We start from the raw sequence: 18,737 nt of genomic DNA on the forward strand, positions 1-18,737 counted from the left end.
TCAGGCCCTGAGTCTAAGCCCAGGACTGGCAAAAAAAAAAAAAAAAAAAAAAAAAAAAAAAAAAAAAAAAAAAAAAGGTAAATTAACAAGCTACTAAAGGACAGAAAATATCTTCTGGAGACTGAGCAGCTATTATAAGATTAGCTTTTTAATACTTGAGGACAGACTACAGGGTTTCTAATGCTTAGACAGAAGTCACAGTGGTGACTCAAAGAAAGAAAACGGATTTGTGATCTAAATAGGAATCCCTTCCGTTTTATCTGTTATCAGAAAGTTCAATCCTTTCCCTGCTTTACTGCCCATTAGCTGCAAACCTATTCTCCATAATGATAAACTAGAAAAAGAAAAGTCTGAACCTGAGTACTTTCTGAAAAATACAAATGATTACTTAAAAACATTATAATTTATTTTATATAAAGAATTAAAATTAAAATTTTTTTATTTTTGTCAGTGGAAGGGCTTGAACTCAGGGTCTGGGAGCTCTTTTTGTTCTTGAGTTCTTTTTGTTCAAGGCTAGAGCTCTACCATTTTGAATCACAGTGCCACTTCAGTTTTGTGGTGGTTAACTGAAGATAAGAGTCTCATGGACTTTATTGCCTGGTCTAGCTTTGAACTGTGATCCTCAGATTTCAGCCTCCTGAGTAACTAGGATTGTAGGCGTGAGCCACTAGTGCCCAGCTATTTTGTATAAAGACTCAAACTATGAACTGTGAGAGAAGAATCATGAAAAGTTTGAAAAAAATGTCTAATCTTAAACTGCATATCTCAGCTAAGACTATCAGTTTGGACAATATAGTCAAGATAGATATAGCAAATGACTTCTTTCAGTTACAACAGAATTTTAAAAAACAAGCAAGCTTTTTCTTTTTTGTCAATCCTGGGGCTTGAACTCAGGGTGTGGACACTGTCCCTGAGCTTCTTTTGCTCAAGGTTAGCACTTTACCACTTGAGCCAGTGTGCCACTTCCGAATTTTTCTCTATTATGTGATGCTGAGGAATAGAACCCAGGGCTTCATGCATGGTAGCAAGCACTCTACCACTAAGCCACACTCCCAGCCCTGGTCAAGTTATTTTCATCTGATCACTTTGCATTTAAAGTATCACTTCAGAAACATCAGAGGGCTGGGGTAGAAAACATGTTATTCACATTTTCTAACTTCTTTATACAGTGTATTCATATGAAGTAGGAAAGGTGATTATTATTACACTGAGGAGTCCAGAGAAAATAACTCAAAATTATTACTTAATAATGAGGACTCTGGCTTACAGCACTAAAGGAAAACTAAGCATCAAATTAAGAGATTTTTTTTTTAATCTGATGCTTCAAAGTAAGGCAATAAGAGCAAAGACATTGTCCCAACCTGTATATTACCTTGGCCATGATGTAAAAGGCACAAAGGAGGAGCTGATCCAAATGTCTGTCTTTCATTAAATCAGAGCAGTGAACTAAAGTGAATTCAAAACATGTCCATATTTTCCTTCGCAGCTCATTTGAAACATCTAATTTTAAACACAAATCACGCAAGCGTACACTTGCCAAATGATAGACCTAAAAGGTAACACATTAATGAAAGAAAAAGTAAATTTCTCAAATATTTGAAAGCATGAGGATGGACTTGAAAGCCAAGATTTAAGAACATTTAGACTGTTGATACTAAATCATTTAAAATATCTGTTCTATAACATTAGTTCACTGCTATGGCAAGAGATTATAGGTTAAAACAGAATATTCTTTAGAACATTATTTAAAAAACATTTATGAAAGAGATGCAGCCAATTACAAATATGTATTGTTTTCAAGTCTTCAAAGTCTGTGTTTTCTTTCTGTTCAGGTAAAATTGCTAAGAAGTCTCATATGCCAGATAGTTTACTTCAAAAATGACTCAGAAAGCAAAATCATTAAAATTTTTCTCTGTATGCTATGTTGTTTATAATAAGTAAATACAAGAATATTTAAAGTAAATGAGATATGAGGGTTTTTATTTTTTGCCAGTCCTGGGGCTTGAACTCAGGGCCTAGGCACTGTTCCTGAGCTGCTTTTGCCCAAGGCTAGCAAGGATGCCTAAATCTACAAATTATTTTACTACCTTTGGCAAATAGATTTGGTAGATGATTGTGCTTTAACTTTTTTCTTTTCTTTTTTGCCAGTCCTGGGGCTTGAACTCAGGGCATAGGCACTCAGGGGAGCTTCTTTAGTTTGAGGCTAGCACTCTACCACTTGAGCCATAGTACCACTTCTGGCCTTTTCTGTTTACGTGGTACTGAGGAACCGAACCCAGGGCTTCAGGCATGCTAGGCAAGTACTCTACTACTAAGCCACCATTCCCAGCTCCTATTTAACTTTTTTAAAGCAGTTATATAAAGGGGTTTCAATTCCACAAGTCATATTTAGTATAATAAGGTATCTGACTCTTGTGTGTTATGTCTCTTCTTTTCTCTCTTTCTCTGTCTCTCTCTCCTTTGTCTTGTTGTTTGAAGAATCATCTGGGTCCTAAGAAACCCATTCCACACGCAGAGCAGCTGGGAGCCTACAAAAATAATCCCTTCAATAAGGCATTTACTGTGAGGATAGTAGGGATAAACAAGTAAACAGAGTGAATAATGTTGAATACCATGGCTCATGCCTGTGATCCTAGCTACTCAGAAGGCTGAGATCTGAGAACTGCTGTTTGAAGCCAGCCTGGGCAGGAAAGCCTGTGAGACTCTTTATTTCCACTAAAACTACCAAAAAAAAAAAAAAAAAAAGCCAAAGTACAAGTATGGCTCAAGTGGTAGAACACTAACCTTGAGCAAAAGAAACTCAGGGACTATTTCACTCTATATTAATTTAGGCTCAGACCTTCTTTTCCTTTATTAATAAGCACCTGGTTCTAGTATTTTTGCTGCTTAATATTGTTAATCATAAAGCTGAACCTTCTGTTTAAACTGACACTTTAAATTTTATCTTAGAATGTGAGTGTTGGTGGCTCATGCCTATAATTCTAGTTTTTCAGGAGGCTGAGATCTTAGGATCTCAGTTCAAAGCCAGTCAGGCAGAAACGTCCATGAGATTCTTATCTCCTATTAGCCACCCCAAAACTGGAAGTGGAGCTGTGGCTTAAAGTGGCAAAATGTTATCCTTGAACAAAAAAGCTCAGGGCCCAGCTCCTGAGTTCAGCCCCATGAAAAAAAATTGTGTTGGGGGCCTGGGAATATGGCCTAGTGGCAAGAGTGCTTGCCTCATATACATGAAACCCAGGGTTCAATTCCCCAGCACCACATATATAGAAAATGGCCAGAAGTGGGGCTGTGGCTCAAGTGGAAGAGTGCTATCCTTGAGCAAAACGAAGCCAGGGACAGTGCTCAGGCCCTGAGTCCAAGCGCCAGAACTGGCAAAAAGAAAAAATTGTAGTGGGGTATGTGAAAAAATAAAAAACAACTCCTCTAAAAAAAGACAGTAAGACATCCTTTAGAGAAAATTGATTTTGGCAAGTAAAACATTACATTCACATAGTGAGCTGAAAAACTAATTTAAGCTATTTGATCGGCTAATATGATGAAAAGAGATATGAGGTCAACTCCAAAATCATCTGTGAATCATTTTACAGCAAACTTATTTTCTGCATCCGGTGCCTATCATGGTCCAGCTGGCCCTGAGATAAACAGGTACCAGTTTGGGTTGAAGGAAAGGTAAGAAAAGACAGTAGATTGTATATTCATGAGAAAAGGAAATAACAGATATAGTTCTAGCTAGAGGAATTAAAACACACATCCTTTTACAAAACAAATCCTTACAGATACACAGAGAATGTTTTTATACTAAAAAAAAATTAACAGTAAATGTTATTTAGGCGTAGAATTCTAGCATGATGCTAAGTTCATCATGGAATGGTTATTTAAAATTTATTATAGATTTGGGCATTTCAAATCTTATCCACCTCTGGCCATACTTACTGTCTACTCCTTCTAATTTTCTAGGCAGGCTTTTTTTTTTTGTCAGTTGAGGGGCTTAAACTCAGGGCCTATACTCAAGTCTAGAGCTAGCTCTACCACTTTGAGCCCGCAGCTCCACTTACAGTTTTCTGATGGTTAAAGGTTAGAGTCTAGCCAACTTTCCTGCCTGGGCTAGCTTTGAACTAGGATCCTCAAATCTCAGTCTCCTGAGTCACTAACATAACAGGCATGAGCCACCAGCACCCAGCAGGCTATTTTTTTTTAATTAAAAGTATTTTTAAAATGTATTAAGTGGTTGTACAAGGTTATGATTACAATGCATCTTGATCAATGTCACCCTTTCATCTTTCTCCCCCATTTCCTCCTTTCTATCCTTATACTCAAGTTAGGCAGGATAGAATAAGCATCCAAAGACATTATCAACAGAGTGAAACAACTACTACTGGAGTGGAAAATATCTGCAAGTCTGATAAGGGATTAATACGCAGAACAGATAAAAAAATCCTGGACCTCAATCACAAATATTCAATTAAAAATGGGCCAAGGACTTGAATAGACATTTCTCCAAAGAAGGTATGTCAATAAGCTCATGAAAATATTTGTAACTTCAATAACCATTAAGGAAATGAAAACCCAGATTACAAGGACAAACTATTTAATATCCATTGGATGGCTATTATCAAAAATAACTCCAGAAAATAACAAATCCTGGCAAGGATAACTTGTGCATTGCAAGCTGACATGTAAAATGGTGCATCTATTGCAGAAAATTGTGTGGCAGTTGTTAAATAAGTTAAATATTAAATTACTAGTCCACTTTTGGGAATATACTAAAAAAGAACTAAAATCAAGGACTGGAACAGCTTCAATGTTTCTAGAAGCATTATTCACAATAGACAAAAAGAGGCATACACAAACAACAAAATATAATTGTATGGACTTAAAAAGGGAAGAAATTCTAACATATGCTGGGTCATAAACACAGATGATTCATTTACTACACATAGATGCTCAGTGACAGAAGCTTGTGACAAATGAAACAAATTATTATATTATTTCATTCATTTGAAGTACTTAGAGTAGTTAAATTCAGACAGAAAACAAAATGCTAGGAGGGCTAGGAGGTTGGACAAATGGGAGGTTTCTTCTTTAATGAGTACAGAGTTTCTGAGTGAGAAGACAAAAATGTTCTGGGATAGATAATGGTAACAGTTGCACAACAATGTGAATATTTTCAGCACAAACTACACACTTAAAAAGAGTTAAGATTTTCAAGCCCCACAACCGACAAAAACCAAACAAAAGCACCACCACCACCAACAACAACAACAACAAAAAGTTAGGATGAGCCAGGTGCTGGTTATTGGCTCATCCCTGTAATACTAGCTACTTCGGAGGTTGAGATATAAAGAATGAGGATCATGATTTGATTCAAGCCATCCTGGACAGGAAAGTCCACGAGACGCTTATCTCCAATTAACCACCAGAAAAATGGAAGTAGAAGGGTGGCTCAAAGTGGTAGAGTGCTAGCCATGAGCACAGAAGCTCAGGGACAGCACCTAGGCCCCAAGTTCAAGCCCCAGACTGAAGAGGGAGGGGGAGAGAGGGAGAGAGGAAGAGAGAAAGAGAGAGGGAGAGAGAGGGAGAGGGAGGGAGGGGGAGGGAGGGAGAGATGGGGAGAGAAGGAGAGAGGGAGAGGGAGAGGGAGGGAGAGAGAGAGAGAGAGAGAGAGAGAGAGAGAAACTAGCTCTTTCTCATCAACCAGGGAGCCTAATAGACTTAAATATGAAGATTTTCATGAAGATTCCGATATGCAAGACGCCCCCCCCCTCAAGGTCAAGCCAAGGGACACCACAGAGAATGTCAAAGTTACAATCCAGAACCAGGAAAGCATCCCAATTGACAAGCAGCGGCTAATATTTGATGGCAAGCAGCTGGGGGATGGCTACACCTTCAGATAATGATATCTAAAGAGTCCACCCTGTATTTGATGCTATGCCCTTGAGGGGACATCACTGAGCCCACCCTATGCCAGCTAGCATAGAAGTACAACTTTGACAAGTTTATCTACCAGTATTACCCCACTGTGCTGTCAACTATGATGAAAACTATGGCCACATCAACAACCTCCACCCAAGAAGATCAGTAAAAGCCTCTGGGGGCCAGAGTGGCCTCTTCCTAGGTCCTAGGCCTCAATAAAGTTTCCCTTACGTAGCCTGGAATAAAAGAGGGGGAGTGGGTAGGGGCTGGGGATATGGCCTAGTGGCAAGAGTGCTTGCCTCATATACATGAGGCCCTGGGTTCAATTCCCCAGCACCACATAAGCAGAAAATGGCCAGAAGTGGCGCTGTGGCTCAAGTGGCAGAGTGCTAGCCTTGAGCAAAAAGAAGCCAGGGACAGTGCTCAGGCCCTGAGTCCAAGCTCCAGGACTGGCCAAAAAAATAAAAAGAGGGGGGTGTGGGGGAGTAAGCCAAAGTTGCTGTTACTTGTTAATAACCTGTTTTTGGATGCTACAAAAACACATACCTTTCTATAAAATAATGCTAAGGACCCAGTTCTCTTTGGTTTGCTTAGTCCCATCAGATGAACTTCCTGTGCATTAGTCAGATGGGTCTGTTTTGGAGAAGCACCAGTTAATGACTGAGCAGTCAGTGGTATTGGAGTCTCTTCAGATGCTTGAGTCGAGTTCATGGAAATAGGTATCAGTGTGATCTCTCCAGCATCATTTGCAACACCTAGATGTGTAATAAGAGATTTTGGTTTTAGAAATAAGCTGCTGTGTTCTTAGGAAGTTGTCAATTCCATATATTTTGTCTCTGTATGTATAAGCATAAAAGGATACAGGGAAACAAGAGGAAAGGTATGAAGTAAGTCTCTGTTAGGACTGAATTTCTATTTCTCCTTGAAAAAAAGAATATTGTTTTGTTCAGATATTTTATTTAGAGAAACATTTTTCCCCACTTTGCATGTGCCTGGGATGTTTTCATACTGTCATTTGTAAAAGCAAATCTAGAGGCCAGAAGTGGTGCTTTGGCTCAAGTGGCAGAGTGCTAGCCTTGAGCAAAAAGAAGCCAGGGACAGTGCTCAGGCGCTGAGTTCAAGGCCCAGGACTGGCAAAACAAAACAAAAAAGCAAATCTGGAAGATGTTAATTAAAATTCAAAATTCTTGCTCAATACACCTATTTATAATGCTCAGAGAATGATGAAAGGGACGACATTAATAAAGATACATTGTACTAAAAATTTTACTTGTGGAATAGAAACCCCTTTGTACAACTACTTAAAATATATATACAATTTTAAAATACATTGTACTCTTAAACTGAGATTATTGAATTGTGGAACTATATCTCCTTTGTGCAACCTAAGATATTAAAATTATAATTAAAAAACTCCAATAACAAAACAATTCTAACAAAGAGGGCAGTAAAATTTTAAAATATGAAAATTTAGAAAACAGTTTAGGTTCATAATAAAACTAAAGGTGGAGCATGAAGGATTTTTCAGTGTACTATGTATGATACTATAATGATAAATGTCATCATACATTGTCAAAATTCAGTGTAAAACAACAATTAATGTATGGTATATTATGTATGTACTGGGCAGTACTGATGTGGGTGCACTGATTGTAATACACATACCACTTGGGTATAAGAGATGATGAAGGGCTGGGAAGGTGGCTTAGTGGTAGTGTGCTTGCCTAGCATGCATGAAACCCTGGGTTCAATTTCTCAATACCACACAAATAGAAAAAGCTGGAAACAGCACTGTGGTTCAAGTGGTAGAGTGCTACCCTTAAGCCATAGAAGCTCAGGGACAGTGTCCAGGCCCTGAGTTGAAGCCACAGGACTGGCAAAAAAAAAAAAAAAAAAAGAGAGAGATGATGAGATGATGCCTAGTGACACTGGGAGGTGGGAGGCGGGATTTCTGGAAATCTTTGTTATCTTACTCTCAATTTTTCTGTAAACTTTAAACTGCTGGAAAACACCAAGTCTTATTAAAAAGGAAGGTTTGGGTTCCAGAATAAATACAAAATTACTGAGTTAGAAGACCATATAACCCAATTTAATAAGACATTTCTTCAAAAAATTATTTTTATCTAACTTGGGAAAAATATGAAATAAGTGCAAAAAGGTTACCATGCATTGGAATTGTAACTTTATGTCCTTTTGACCCTGTTACTGTAGCTGTGGCCATCGTTAGAAGGGTTTGCCCAGGTGAAATTGATATGTTATCAGCAGTAATGCTTGAAGGAGCGATTTTCAGTTTTGTTCCTTCTGTTATAATCTTATCCACAATCACTTCCTTTGGGGGGTCATCTCTAAAAAGTCTTCTCTTGGCACTCCCTGCAGTAGGAGAGCTGTAGCGTTCATGAACAGAAATTGGAGACAATGGCTGCATATCTAATAAAGAGAAAATAAATGTAAAAGTTTGGTACATATTCCAAAATAAATAATCAATTTTACTTACTTAAAAGCTAGGCACTAGGGATGGTAGTGTGACTAACATGACTTATGCCCTTATAGAATCCCAAGTTTACTGGGACAGACATGAAATATATCATTACAATAACATATAAAAATTAAGATAATTCATTTTCCTGATTTCTTGAATCTCTGCCTATACTGGAGTCCTATGTTAAGGACCAAGTAGAAGTTAAGAGGTAATATGAAGTGACTGTGAAGTTCAAGTAGTCTAATTACCTTCTATAACTCAATCTTATCTACTAATAGCACCATATCTTTCTATGGAGATATATATATATATAGACAAAGGAAGGATGTAATTTTTATGTATTTGGAAAAGTAGGTATCACTTTATTTAAATAGTTTCACACTAGCATGGAACAAAGGTCATATAATCTTACTAAAAGCCCAAATACTATTTCCATAATTGAAATTGTAACTTAAAAAATAAATTACATTAGCTAGACACTGGTGGCTCACACCTATAATTCTAGCTAAGATATGAGGATCAAGGTTCAAAGCCAGCCCAAGCAGGAAAGTCCATGACACTCATCTCCAATTAACCACCAAAAAACCATAAGTGGAGCTATGGCTCAAGTGGTAGAGTGCTAGCCTTAAGCACAAAAGGTCAGGGACAGCACCCAGGCCCTGAGTTCAAACCACAGGAAAGGCGCACACACAATCTCCCTCTCCCCCCCATACACACAAATTATATTAAAAATCAGACTAGAAATCCTTTTACTTTAATACATATTAAGTATGTAACAAGCCACAAAAGATCTAAGCATTAAGCCTTTTCTCAAATTCTGATGAAGAAATTAGATCTCTTAATGACATATTATTGGTTGATATTTTCTCTGGGAATAACTTTGTTATTGTTTCAATGTTTTTGTGAAGGTAAACCTACCCTTTCGAAGGCTCCCGCTGTCAGTGCGAACTTCCTTGACTCTTGGATGCATGATAGGAGACATGGGTATCATGGGGAGATGCATCTGTACATTTCCACCATTTCCTATTTCAAAGTTATTTGGGAATATAACCTATAGGAAACAAAATCACTTTATATGGATGAACCTAGTGATGAAAAAGTAGGTATTATTATTTAATCACAATAGCATGGAACAAGGTCATATTATCTTACTAAAAGCCCAAGTGCTATTTACATAATAACTAACATTGCAACTTAAAAAATAAATTACATTAGCTGGTGCTGATGCCTGTAATTCTAGCTACTAAGGAAGCACAAAAAGTAGTATATCCATATAGAGTATTATTTAGCAACACGAGGAAATGAAAGACTAATATATACTGCAATATGAATGAACTCAAAACAATTATGCTAAGTAAAAAAAGCCAGGAACCACAGATGTATATGATTCCATTTGTATAAAAATATGCAAATATGTACTGACAGAAAATGGATTAGTGGTTGCTTATGTTTGGGGATAGAGAAGTACTAGCTAAGGGGTATTTCTTATTGAGGTAATAAATAGATTTTAAAACTGACTGTATTGGGGCTATGAATATGGCTTAGCGGTAGAAGGCTTGCCTAGCATACGTGAAGCTTTGGATTCAATTCCTTAGCACCATATAAACAGAAAAAGCTGGAGGTGGTGCTGTGGCTCAAGTGGTAGAGTGCTAGCCTTGAGCAAAAAGAAGATCAGGGACAGTGCTCAGGCCCTGGAGTTTTAAGTCCAAGGACTGGCAAAAAAACAAAAAAACTATATTGATGACTAAACACTTTTAAGGAGCAAATTACATGGTATGTGAAATATATCTTGAGGAAGCTCTTGTTTTAAAAGTGATGGGATTCTTAGCCTTGCCACAACTTACTTCTTCACAAGTAGGAACTTTGTCTGAAGACAACTGAAGAGCCTCCCACAGTGTAGAATTATGACCCCATGCTAAACTCTCCAAAATCTGTTCTTCAATGCTGTTCAGGTGTTTCACCATGTCCCTGGAGAGCCCCTCCTCTGAACGGATCACCACTTCAATAACCTGGAAAGAAGGAAAGTTGAGAAGGTAAGGTAGTTATCAGTTCCAATCTGGCCTCACAAGCATGACTGGTTCCAGCCCTACTCTCTTAACACAGAACCAATGCAGTCTTTTAATTTATAAAGAAGCTTTAATGTCTTTAAATATTTTCACTTACATCTCTGTTGTATTTTTGTTGTTGTCATTTTGCTTTTTTGTTGTTGTTGTTGTTGGTTGTGAGGCTTGAACTCTGGGCCTGGGCACTGCCCTAGAGCTCTTCAGCTCAAGGCTAGTACTCTACCACTTGAGCCACTGCATTACTTCTGTTTTTCAGGTGGTTAATTGGAGATAAGAGTCTCACAGACTAGGGGCTGGGGATATGGCCTAGTGGCAAGAGTGCCTGACTTGTATACATGAGGCCCTGGGTTCGATTCCCCAGCACCACATATACAGAAAAACGGCCAGAAGTGGTGCTGTGGCTCAAGTGGCAGAGTGCTAGCCTTGAGCAAAAGGAAGCCAGGGACAGTGCTCAGGCCCTGAGTCCAAGGCCCAGGACTGGCAAAAAAAAAAAAAAAACAAAACTCTCACAGACTTTCCTGCCCAGGCTGGCTTTGAACCGTGATCCTCAGACCTCAGCCTCCTGAGTAGCTAGGATTACAGGTGTGAGCCACCAGCACCTGGCTTGTTTTGTTTTCTTTAGAGGTACTGGGGATTGAACCTAGGACTTTATTACTTGAGTTACTTCCTCAGCCCTCAGTGCGTGACTCTGGTACAGGAAAGAGCCTAGAGGTTTGGAAATGGTGAGCCATAGCAGCTTCCAAGCCACTTTCACAGTAGCCTGGGAACTGGGGTCAGCAGCTTAAGGAGGCAAGGCAGAGGACAATGAGTTGTTGAACTGGTTTGAACTGGTTTGGTCAGTATCAACACCCTGGGGATCTTTTCTCTTTGTTAACCATTAAGGAATCAGAGCTCATGGACTTTTTCCTAAGGGCATTTCTCAAGGGTGAAGTTTTGAAGATTATGCTGATACAAAGGCAGATTCACACTGACTAGCAAACCATGTTCGTGTTGCCATTGAAGACTATAATAGCTTTGGTGACTTGGGTTATTAAATTCTCCAAAGAGGTAACCACTGCCATCCAAGGGTCATGCTTGGGAAATAAGGTTACAAGCCCCATATCATCCCTCCAAAGGTGATAGGCCACTCTGGCTCTGTTCTGGTGTGCCTGAATCTCTGCCTCCAGAGACACTGGGCTACATCAGCCCTTCTGCCCAAGAAGCTACTGCTGATGGATAGTATTTGATTATACAGTTCAAACAGATAAACTTTCCAATAATGTATACCTTCTACACCTATTTCAGGCTAAGTTTATGCACAATACTTTAACGCTTCAAACTTAATTTTTCTATCATCGGTAGTTTGAAGACCAAATAGTAACTAAATTCTACTAATAAACATAATAGCAAGCTGGGCATTGATGGCTCACACCTGTAATCCAAACTACTCAGGAAGCTGAGATCTGAGGATCGCAGTTCAAAGCCAGCCTGGGCAGGAAAGTGACTTTTCTCTCCAATTGACCACCAGAAAAACAGAAGTGGAGCTGTGGCTCAAGTGGTAGAGTGCTGGCCTTGAGCAAAAAGAGCTCAGGGACAACATCCAGGCCCTGAGTTCAAGCCCCACAACTGACAAAAAAAAAAAAAAAAGTAGTGGCATTAATTTTAAATTTGAAGATTAGATAACGTTAACTGTGATGGACTATGATGATATAGCTCTGTATAACTTATTTTGTAAGAAAAAATAGTTTTAGTGAGGAATAAAAATGAAAGATTTATCTCCACTGAATTGGTTCAAGTTTGGAGAAGAAACCTGAGCTGTTACCATGCCTTCCCTAACTAGACTATCACAATCAATTTTAGCTGTTGCATTGTTTTCCTTTTTGTGGTGTTAAAGATTAAACATAGAGTATCACACATGGTAGGGAATCACTTTATCACTAAGCTATACCTCCAGCCCACCACAATCAAGTTTAAACCTCTTTTTATCCTGGAAGAGTGTTCTTATTCCCTGTTATGCATCTATTTAACAGGATTATAATTTTCATGCATACATACAGAAAATAAGAAATACTTAAATTTAAAAATGAAAGCTTAAATATTTATTAAGTGATATTTGCAACTTGCTGATTGAAAAAGAAATGGAGCAATGAAATCACTTAATTTACTGAGATCATCATTTTCTTTGAATCCTTGAGTCTACCCAAAAGGAATATATATTATCTGAACAACTCTAGAAACATTTTCCAGACATCATGATTGTTTTTCTTTAGCACTTAAATACAATGTTTATGTGAGACAGAGCACACAGAATGTGGTACCATCTTACCTTATAGAAGTAAAATGGCTGCAAATGGAGAACTTCAATAATCCAAGGAAAAGTACGAGGTGAACTATAGGCAAAGAGCACAATTTCCAAGCAACAAGCTATCAAGGAGCGATGGAACACATCCTGCTCTAAAAGTACCTTAAAGAAAAGAAAGTTCAAGTTAACATTTCTCAGCAATTTCAATCTTTAGCATTCTGAAAAGACAACTATAACCCAACAAGAGAATCATAACTTCAAGGCAAATCTGAAGGCTACATATGGAAACTCTAACTCAAAGAACAAAAAGGAAAACTGTATAAGCAAGACAATAATTTGTAAAAAATTGTATTAAGCTTGATTATCAGAGATAGACGAGTTCTTAGGCTGCAAGTGTAATTTAGTGGTGGAGCCCTTGACTAGCATGTGTAATGTTCTGGGCTCAATCCCAGTGTACACACACCACATATACACACCACTCACATACCAGTTCTCAGATTAGTTTTCCTTTTTATATCTAATTTTAATCATTTCTAATATAGCTAATATTGTTTAATTTAAATAGACATACATTAAAAATCTGCTTTGAAATATGAACAAATAGTCATGTTTCCATTAAAAGAAAAACATTAGGAATAGCTCCTTTTTTAAAATTGTTTGTTTGCCAGTCCTGGGCTTGAATTCAGGGCCTGACCACTGTTCCTGGCTTCTTTTTGCTTAAGGCTAGCACTCTACCTCTTAAGCAACAATGACACTTCTGGCTTTTTCTATATATGTGGTGCTGAGGAATCGAACCCAGGACTTCATGTATGCGAGGCAAGCACTCTACCACTAACCCATATTCCCAGCCCCTCCTTTTCTTTAATGACATTTGTTTTGTGAGCCTAAATGTTTATTAATCAAAGCACTGAAGTAGAAGGGAAAATAATGTAACAGCTAAGAAGTAAACATTTCTGAAAAATATATTTCACTGAGAACATAAAGTCCTCTTTCACCATGGAATTAAATATGCTCTCTGTGCTAAAAATGGAGTTTGTTGCCCTCCTTCTTCCCAATAGCAAAGAGAAAAAGTAACAGAAACTCTTATCTTGCATAAAACTAGGAGTAAACAAAAAAGAGAAGAAAAAACAAAAAGGAAGAAGATACCTGATTATTCAAAGGGAAGCCAGAGGAAGGAGACAAGACCAAGGAAAACACAAAACTAACAGACTCAAGCTTTCACATACACCCTATCCTCCCCCTCACCCCTACCCCAAGCTGGGAACCAGTGGCTCAAACCTATAGTTCTAAGTATTCAGAAGGCTGAGATCTAAGGACTGCAATTCCAAGCCAGCCCAGGCAAAAACAGTCCCTGAGGCTCTTTTCTCTAATTAACCAGCAAAATGCCAGATGTATAGTGCTAGCTTTGAGTTAAAAAGCTAAAAGGGCTGGGATGAGCTCAGTGGCAAAGCACTTGCTTAGCAAGTGTAATGTCCTGGGTTTGATCCCAGTACCAAAAGAGAAAAGAGAAAACAAAAAATATGCTTAAAGCTAAGGGACAATGCCTGGGTCCTGAGTTCAAGCTCCAGTACCAGTGCACATGTGTGCACACACACATATACACACGCACACTCTCTCTCTAAACCACGAAAGACAAAATCAAGGAAAAAGAACCAACGGAAGAAAACATTTTTCCAGAGTGAAAATAAAGAGATACTCTATTTTATAGATAGGCAGAATCCTTGGATACTACCTGCTCCTAGTAGGACAGTGATAAGAAGACCCTAAGAGTGACTGCAGGAGAAAAATGGAAAGATAAGGAAACTGAAAGATCATAAGACAGGTTTAAATTGGAGGAAAATTCTCTTAGCTAGCTGTTGGAAAGAGTGGTCATACTTTGTCAAATGTTTACACAAAAATAACTTAGTTTTTAAGGAAAACTATTGTCACTTTACAATGCAAAAATGTCTGAGAGGTCTGAATAAATAAGTTTCTTTAATACAAGTTAGCTTAATAGTTGGAATGTGAATCAAAGACTAAATAAAATGGACCTAAAGGGAGAGAACATTGACGGTACACTAAAGATGAGTTTTACTTCTAGTTGGTCATGGGCCAAACCCAACAAGAGTAAATTAAATGCCACAATGCCCAAGTCTGCCATAAATTGCTACTTCCAGGCAAGAACTCTACAGCTAAGAGAACAGAACTGCCAGCAGCTAAGAGATTAGATTTACTTACCGACATGTCCATTCCATGAAGCCTTCGTGTTTCCTGAACCATTACAGTCTCTAACATTTTATAATACAAAATTTCTGCCAGCTTTAGCCTGTTTATAGCAAAATCTAAAAGGAAATAAAAGAAAGGTATGTGCTGTTGAAATCCAGTTAGGGACTGAAATTGAGACCTAGTATAGTAACAGCAGGGAAGGAAAAAACTATAATTTCACTATAATTACATATACTTTCTCTTTTTTAAAAAAATGTAATTTTATTGTTAAGGTGATATAGAGGGGTTACAGTTACATATGTAAAGTAGTGAGTACATTTCTTGTCAAATTTGTTACCTCTTCCCTCATTTTTCTCCCACCTTCCCTCCTCCATAATCCCCACTTCTTGTTTTTTAAATTATTTGCTTTGGTTTCTCTTTTTAGTGTTTTTGTTTTGTTGGGCTTGAACTCTGGGCCTGGGCTCTGTCCTTGAGCTTCTTTTGCTCAAGGCTAGCACCACTACTTGAGCCACAGCGCCACTTGCAGTGTTTTCTGAGTAGTTTATTAGAGATAAGAGTTTCACAGACTTTCCTACCTGGGCTATCTTCAAACTGTGATCCTTAGATTTCAGCCACCTGAGTAGCTAGGCATGCACCAATGGTGCCCAGCTTCTTTTTAATTTTGTTTGGTGGTACTTGGGTTTGAATTCAAGGTCTCCCACTTTCTAGGCCAGGTGCTCTACATTTGAATCATGCTCCTAAGCTTTTTGCTTTAGTTATTTTTTTCAGGTAGGGTTCATTTTTATTTTTTTCCAAGGACAGCACAATGATCTTCCTTCTTATGTCTCTCACAAGGCTGAGATGACATGTATGCACCACTGTACCCAGCTTTTTTGTTGAGATGAGATCTTGCTAACACTTAGCCCAGGATGGCAAAAAGGCCTTAGAAATCTTGTCTCCCAAGTAGCTAGGATTATAAACATGAGCCACAGCACCTGGATCTTTACCTACTTTTAATGCTGTCCCAACATTAGTTTTTTTATTCTTACCTATGTGAGATCCTGGTTGATCATCTGTTGATTGAGTATAGTGTTGGCAGAAAGTCTCTCCTATTTCTTTCACTATTTTCATAATGTTTTTCATAGGATTCCGCATGCAAGATCTATAAAGCACAAGAGGAATCTAATTATCCAGAAAGAAAAAAAGCCTAGACTACTAACATTTCTTCTTTCAAGGTTTAGACATCAGCCTGGGCTACATAACAAGATGCTATCTCAAATATCAAACAAGTCTTAGACTAAATCTGGTTTTTAGTTTCCAAGGTTCTACTTTCACCTATAAATTTAAAACACAACTCTACATATATAAAAGAAAGATAAATACATAAAAGTTCATATAAAATTATATATTTTTTATGAAGTAGAAACTTTCATTTTTTGTTGTTGTTGTTTCTTTTGCCAGTCCTGGGGCTTGGACTTAGGGCCTGAACACTGTCCCTGGCTTGTTTTGCTCAAAGCTAATACTCTACCACTTGAGCCATAGCACTACTTCCAGCTTTTTCTGTTTATATGGTGCTGAGGAATCGAACCTGGGGCTTTATGCATGCAAGGCAAGCACTCTCCCAGCCCCAAAGCACACACATACACACACACAGTGGTTGCACCATTTTACAATCTATCAATAGCATGTGAGGAATCAGACTTTCCCATAACCTCACCGACACTTGCTGTTTTTGGTGGTGAAGGGGAAGTTAAGTGGCTGAACTAATGTATGTGTGGTAATTTCTTATTGTGGGTTTGATATGAATTTTCCCAATTAGTAATGTTTAGCATTTTCATATGCTTATTGGCCATTTATTTATCTCTTCTGAAAAAATGTCTATTTGAGTCCTCTCTCTCTCTCTGTGTGTGTGTGTGTGTGTGTGTGTGTGTGTGTGTGTGTGTGTGTGTGTGTGTGTGCGCATGCCAGAACTAGGGCTTGAACTCAGAGCCTTGAGTTCTTGCTCGGCATTTTTGTACATGGTTGGCAATCTACCATTTGAGCCATGCAAACAGTCTAGCATTCTGGTGGTTAATTGGGGTAAGAATCTTGTGGACTTTTGTGCCTGGACTGGCTTTGAGCCTCAATCCTCAGATCTCAACCTTCTGAGTAGCTAGGATTAGATACAAACCATTGGATATATATGATTCACTATATATATATGTGTGTGCATATATATATAGCATATATACAATTTATATGTAGGTAATTTGCTTACTTATAATTTAATACATTTAATATGTATTATATATAGAAATTATATATGTATATATAAATTATTTAATTTTTGCCAGTCCTGGGGTTTCGACTCAGGGCCTGAACACTGTCCCAGGCTTCTTTTAGCTCCACTTCTGGCTTTTTCTGTTTATGTGGTGTTGAGGAATCAAAAACAGGGCTACATGCAAGAACTCTACCTCTAAGCCACATTCCCAGCCCTATTTTATATATTTTTAAATCGAATTGGTGAGCAGTTTCATTAATGAGTTGTAGGAATTCTTGATAGCCCAGTCTGGGCAGAACTTACAATATTTCTACCTCAGCTTCTAAAATACTGTAATTAAGAGGCATGTGCCACAATGCCTACCAAGTTGTAGAGATTCTTTATACATTCTGGATGTTAATTCTTTATCAAAGACATGGTTTGCAATTCTTTTAGCCTATCCTACACGTTGCCTTTCCGCTTGTTGTTCATTTGCTAAATAAAATTTTAATTTTGATATAGTTTGCATTCATTACTTGTGCTTTTGGTGGAAATTCAAGTCATTGTTCATTACAATGAAGGAGTTTATAGTTCTGGGGTTTAAATTTAGGTTGTTATTGCTTTCATTTTTTGTTTAGTGCTTCTGGGGTTTGAACTTAGAGCTTCACACTTATTAGGCAAGTGCTCTATCTCCCTTGCTAAGTATGTGCCCAGCCATGCCTTCAGCCTCTTTTTCCACCAGTTATTTTTGAGGTAGGTCTCATTCTATGCTTTTCTACCTATTTTTGAGAGGATACTGCTTGCTCTCTGGGCATATGCCTACAGACCATAATCACCTATTTAATAGGCTTCCTGTTGTTGCTGCGATGACAGGCACAGGTCATCACTTCCAGTTTCCCTTGGTTGAGATAGTGTTTCATAGAATTTTCTTTCAGGGCTGGCCTTGAACTTTGATTCTTACATTCTAAGCCTCCCAAGGAACTCGGATTATAGATGTAAGTCAGTGGTGCCCAGGTACATTTGAGGGTAACAGGTCTTCACTACATAGGGCAGATTCATTTTGAACTTGTCAAGTAGCCCAGATTCCCTTAAACTCAATATTCTCCTGCCTGTTTCCCAAGTGTGAGAATTATAGGCATGCCCCACTATGCCTGGCTTTTTTATGTATTTTTTTTTGTTACTTTCACATATTGTGTAGTATGTGTGAGCCATCAGCATCTGGCTCTGGTTCTCCTTCCTTCTCTCCTTCCTTGTTATATGCTCCAGGCTGTCTCTGAACTTGCAAGCCTCCTGCCTCAACATCCTGCTTGAGCTTCTAGAATACTGCATGTACCACCATGCTTATCAGAACTGTATCTTTAAAAAAAAATTACACGCTGGTAATGTGGCTTAGTGGTAGAATGCTGGCCTAGCATGCATGAAGCCCTGGGTTCGATTCCTCAGTACCACATACACAGAAAAGGCCAGAAGTGGTGCTGTGGCTCAAGTGGCAGAGTACTAGCCTTGAGCAAAAAGAAGCCAGGGATAGTACTCAGGCCATGAGTCCAAAGCCCAGGAAAAAAAAAAAAAAAAAGCTCA

At 38.3% G+C, this 18,737-nt stretch overlaps 1 protein-coding gene across 2 annotated transcripts in view; it reads right to left on the reverse strand.

The window, feature by feature from the left end:
- The window catches only part of Rbl1 (RB transcriptional corepressor like 1), a 48,591-nt gene that overhangs the window by 12,620 nt on the left and 17,234 nt on the right, over positions 1-18,737 (reverse strand). Inside the window, exons 10-17 of one of the 2 annotated variants that reach the window (XM_048349123.1) lie at positions 15,970-16,082; positions 14,954-15,057; positions 12,761-12,898; positions 10,237-10,401; positions 9,311-9,443; positions 8,077-8,340; positions 6,460-6,668; positions 1,373-1,549 (exon numbers count right to left, since the gene is read on the reverse strand). In XM_048349123.1, the coding sequence (XP_048205080.1) occupies positions 1,373-1,549; positions 6,460-6,668; positions 8,077-8,340; positions 9,311-9,443; positions 10,237-10,401; positions 12,761-12,898; positions 14,954-15,057; positions 15,970-16,082 (1,303 nt within the window). The remainder of the gene's footprint in view (positions 1-1,372; positions 1,550-6,459; positions 6,669-8,076; positions 8,341-9,310; positions 9,444-10,236; positions 10,402-12,760; positions 12,899-14,953; positions 15,058-15,969; positions 16,083-18,737) is intronic. The other variant, XM_048349124.1, reaches the window with a different exon arrangement.

Source organism: Perognathus longimembris, chromosome 6 (assembly GCF_023159225.1).
Source record: "Perognathus longimembris pacificus isolate PPM17 chromosome 6, ASM2315922v1, whole genome shotgun sequence".
Taxonomy (NCBI): Eukaryota; Metazoa; Chordata; class Mammalia; order Rodentia; family Heteromyidae; genus Perognathus; species Perognathus longimembris.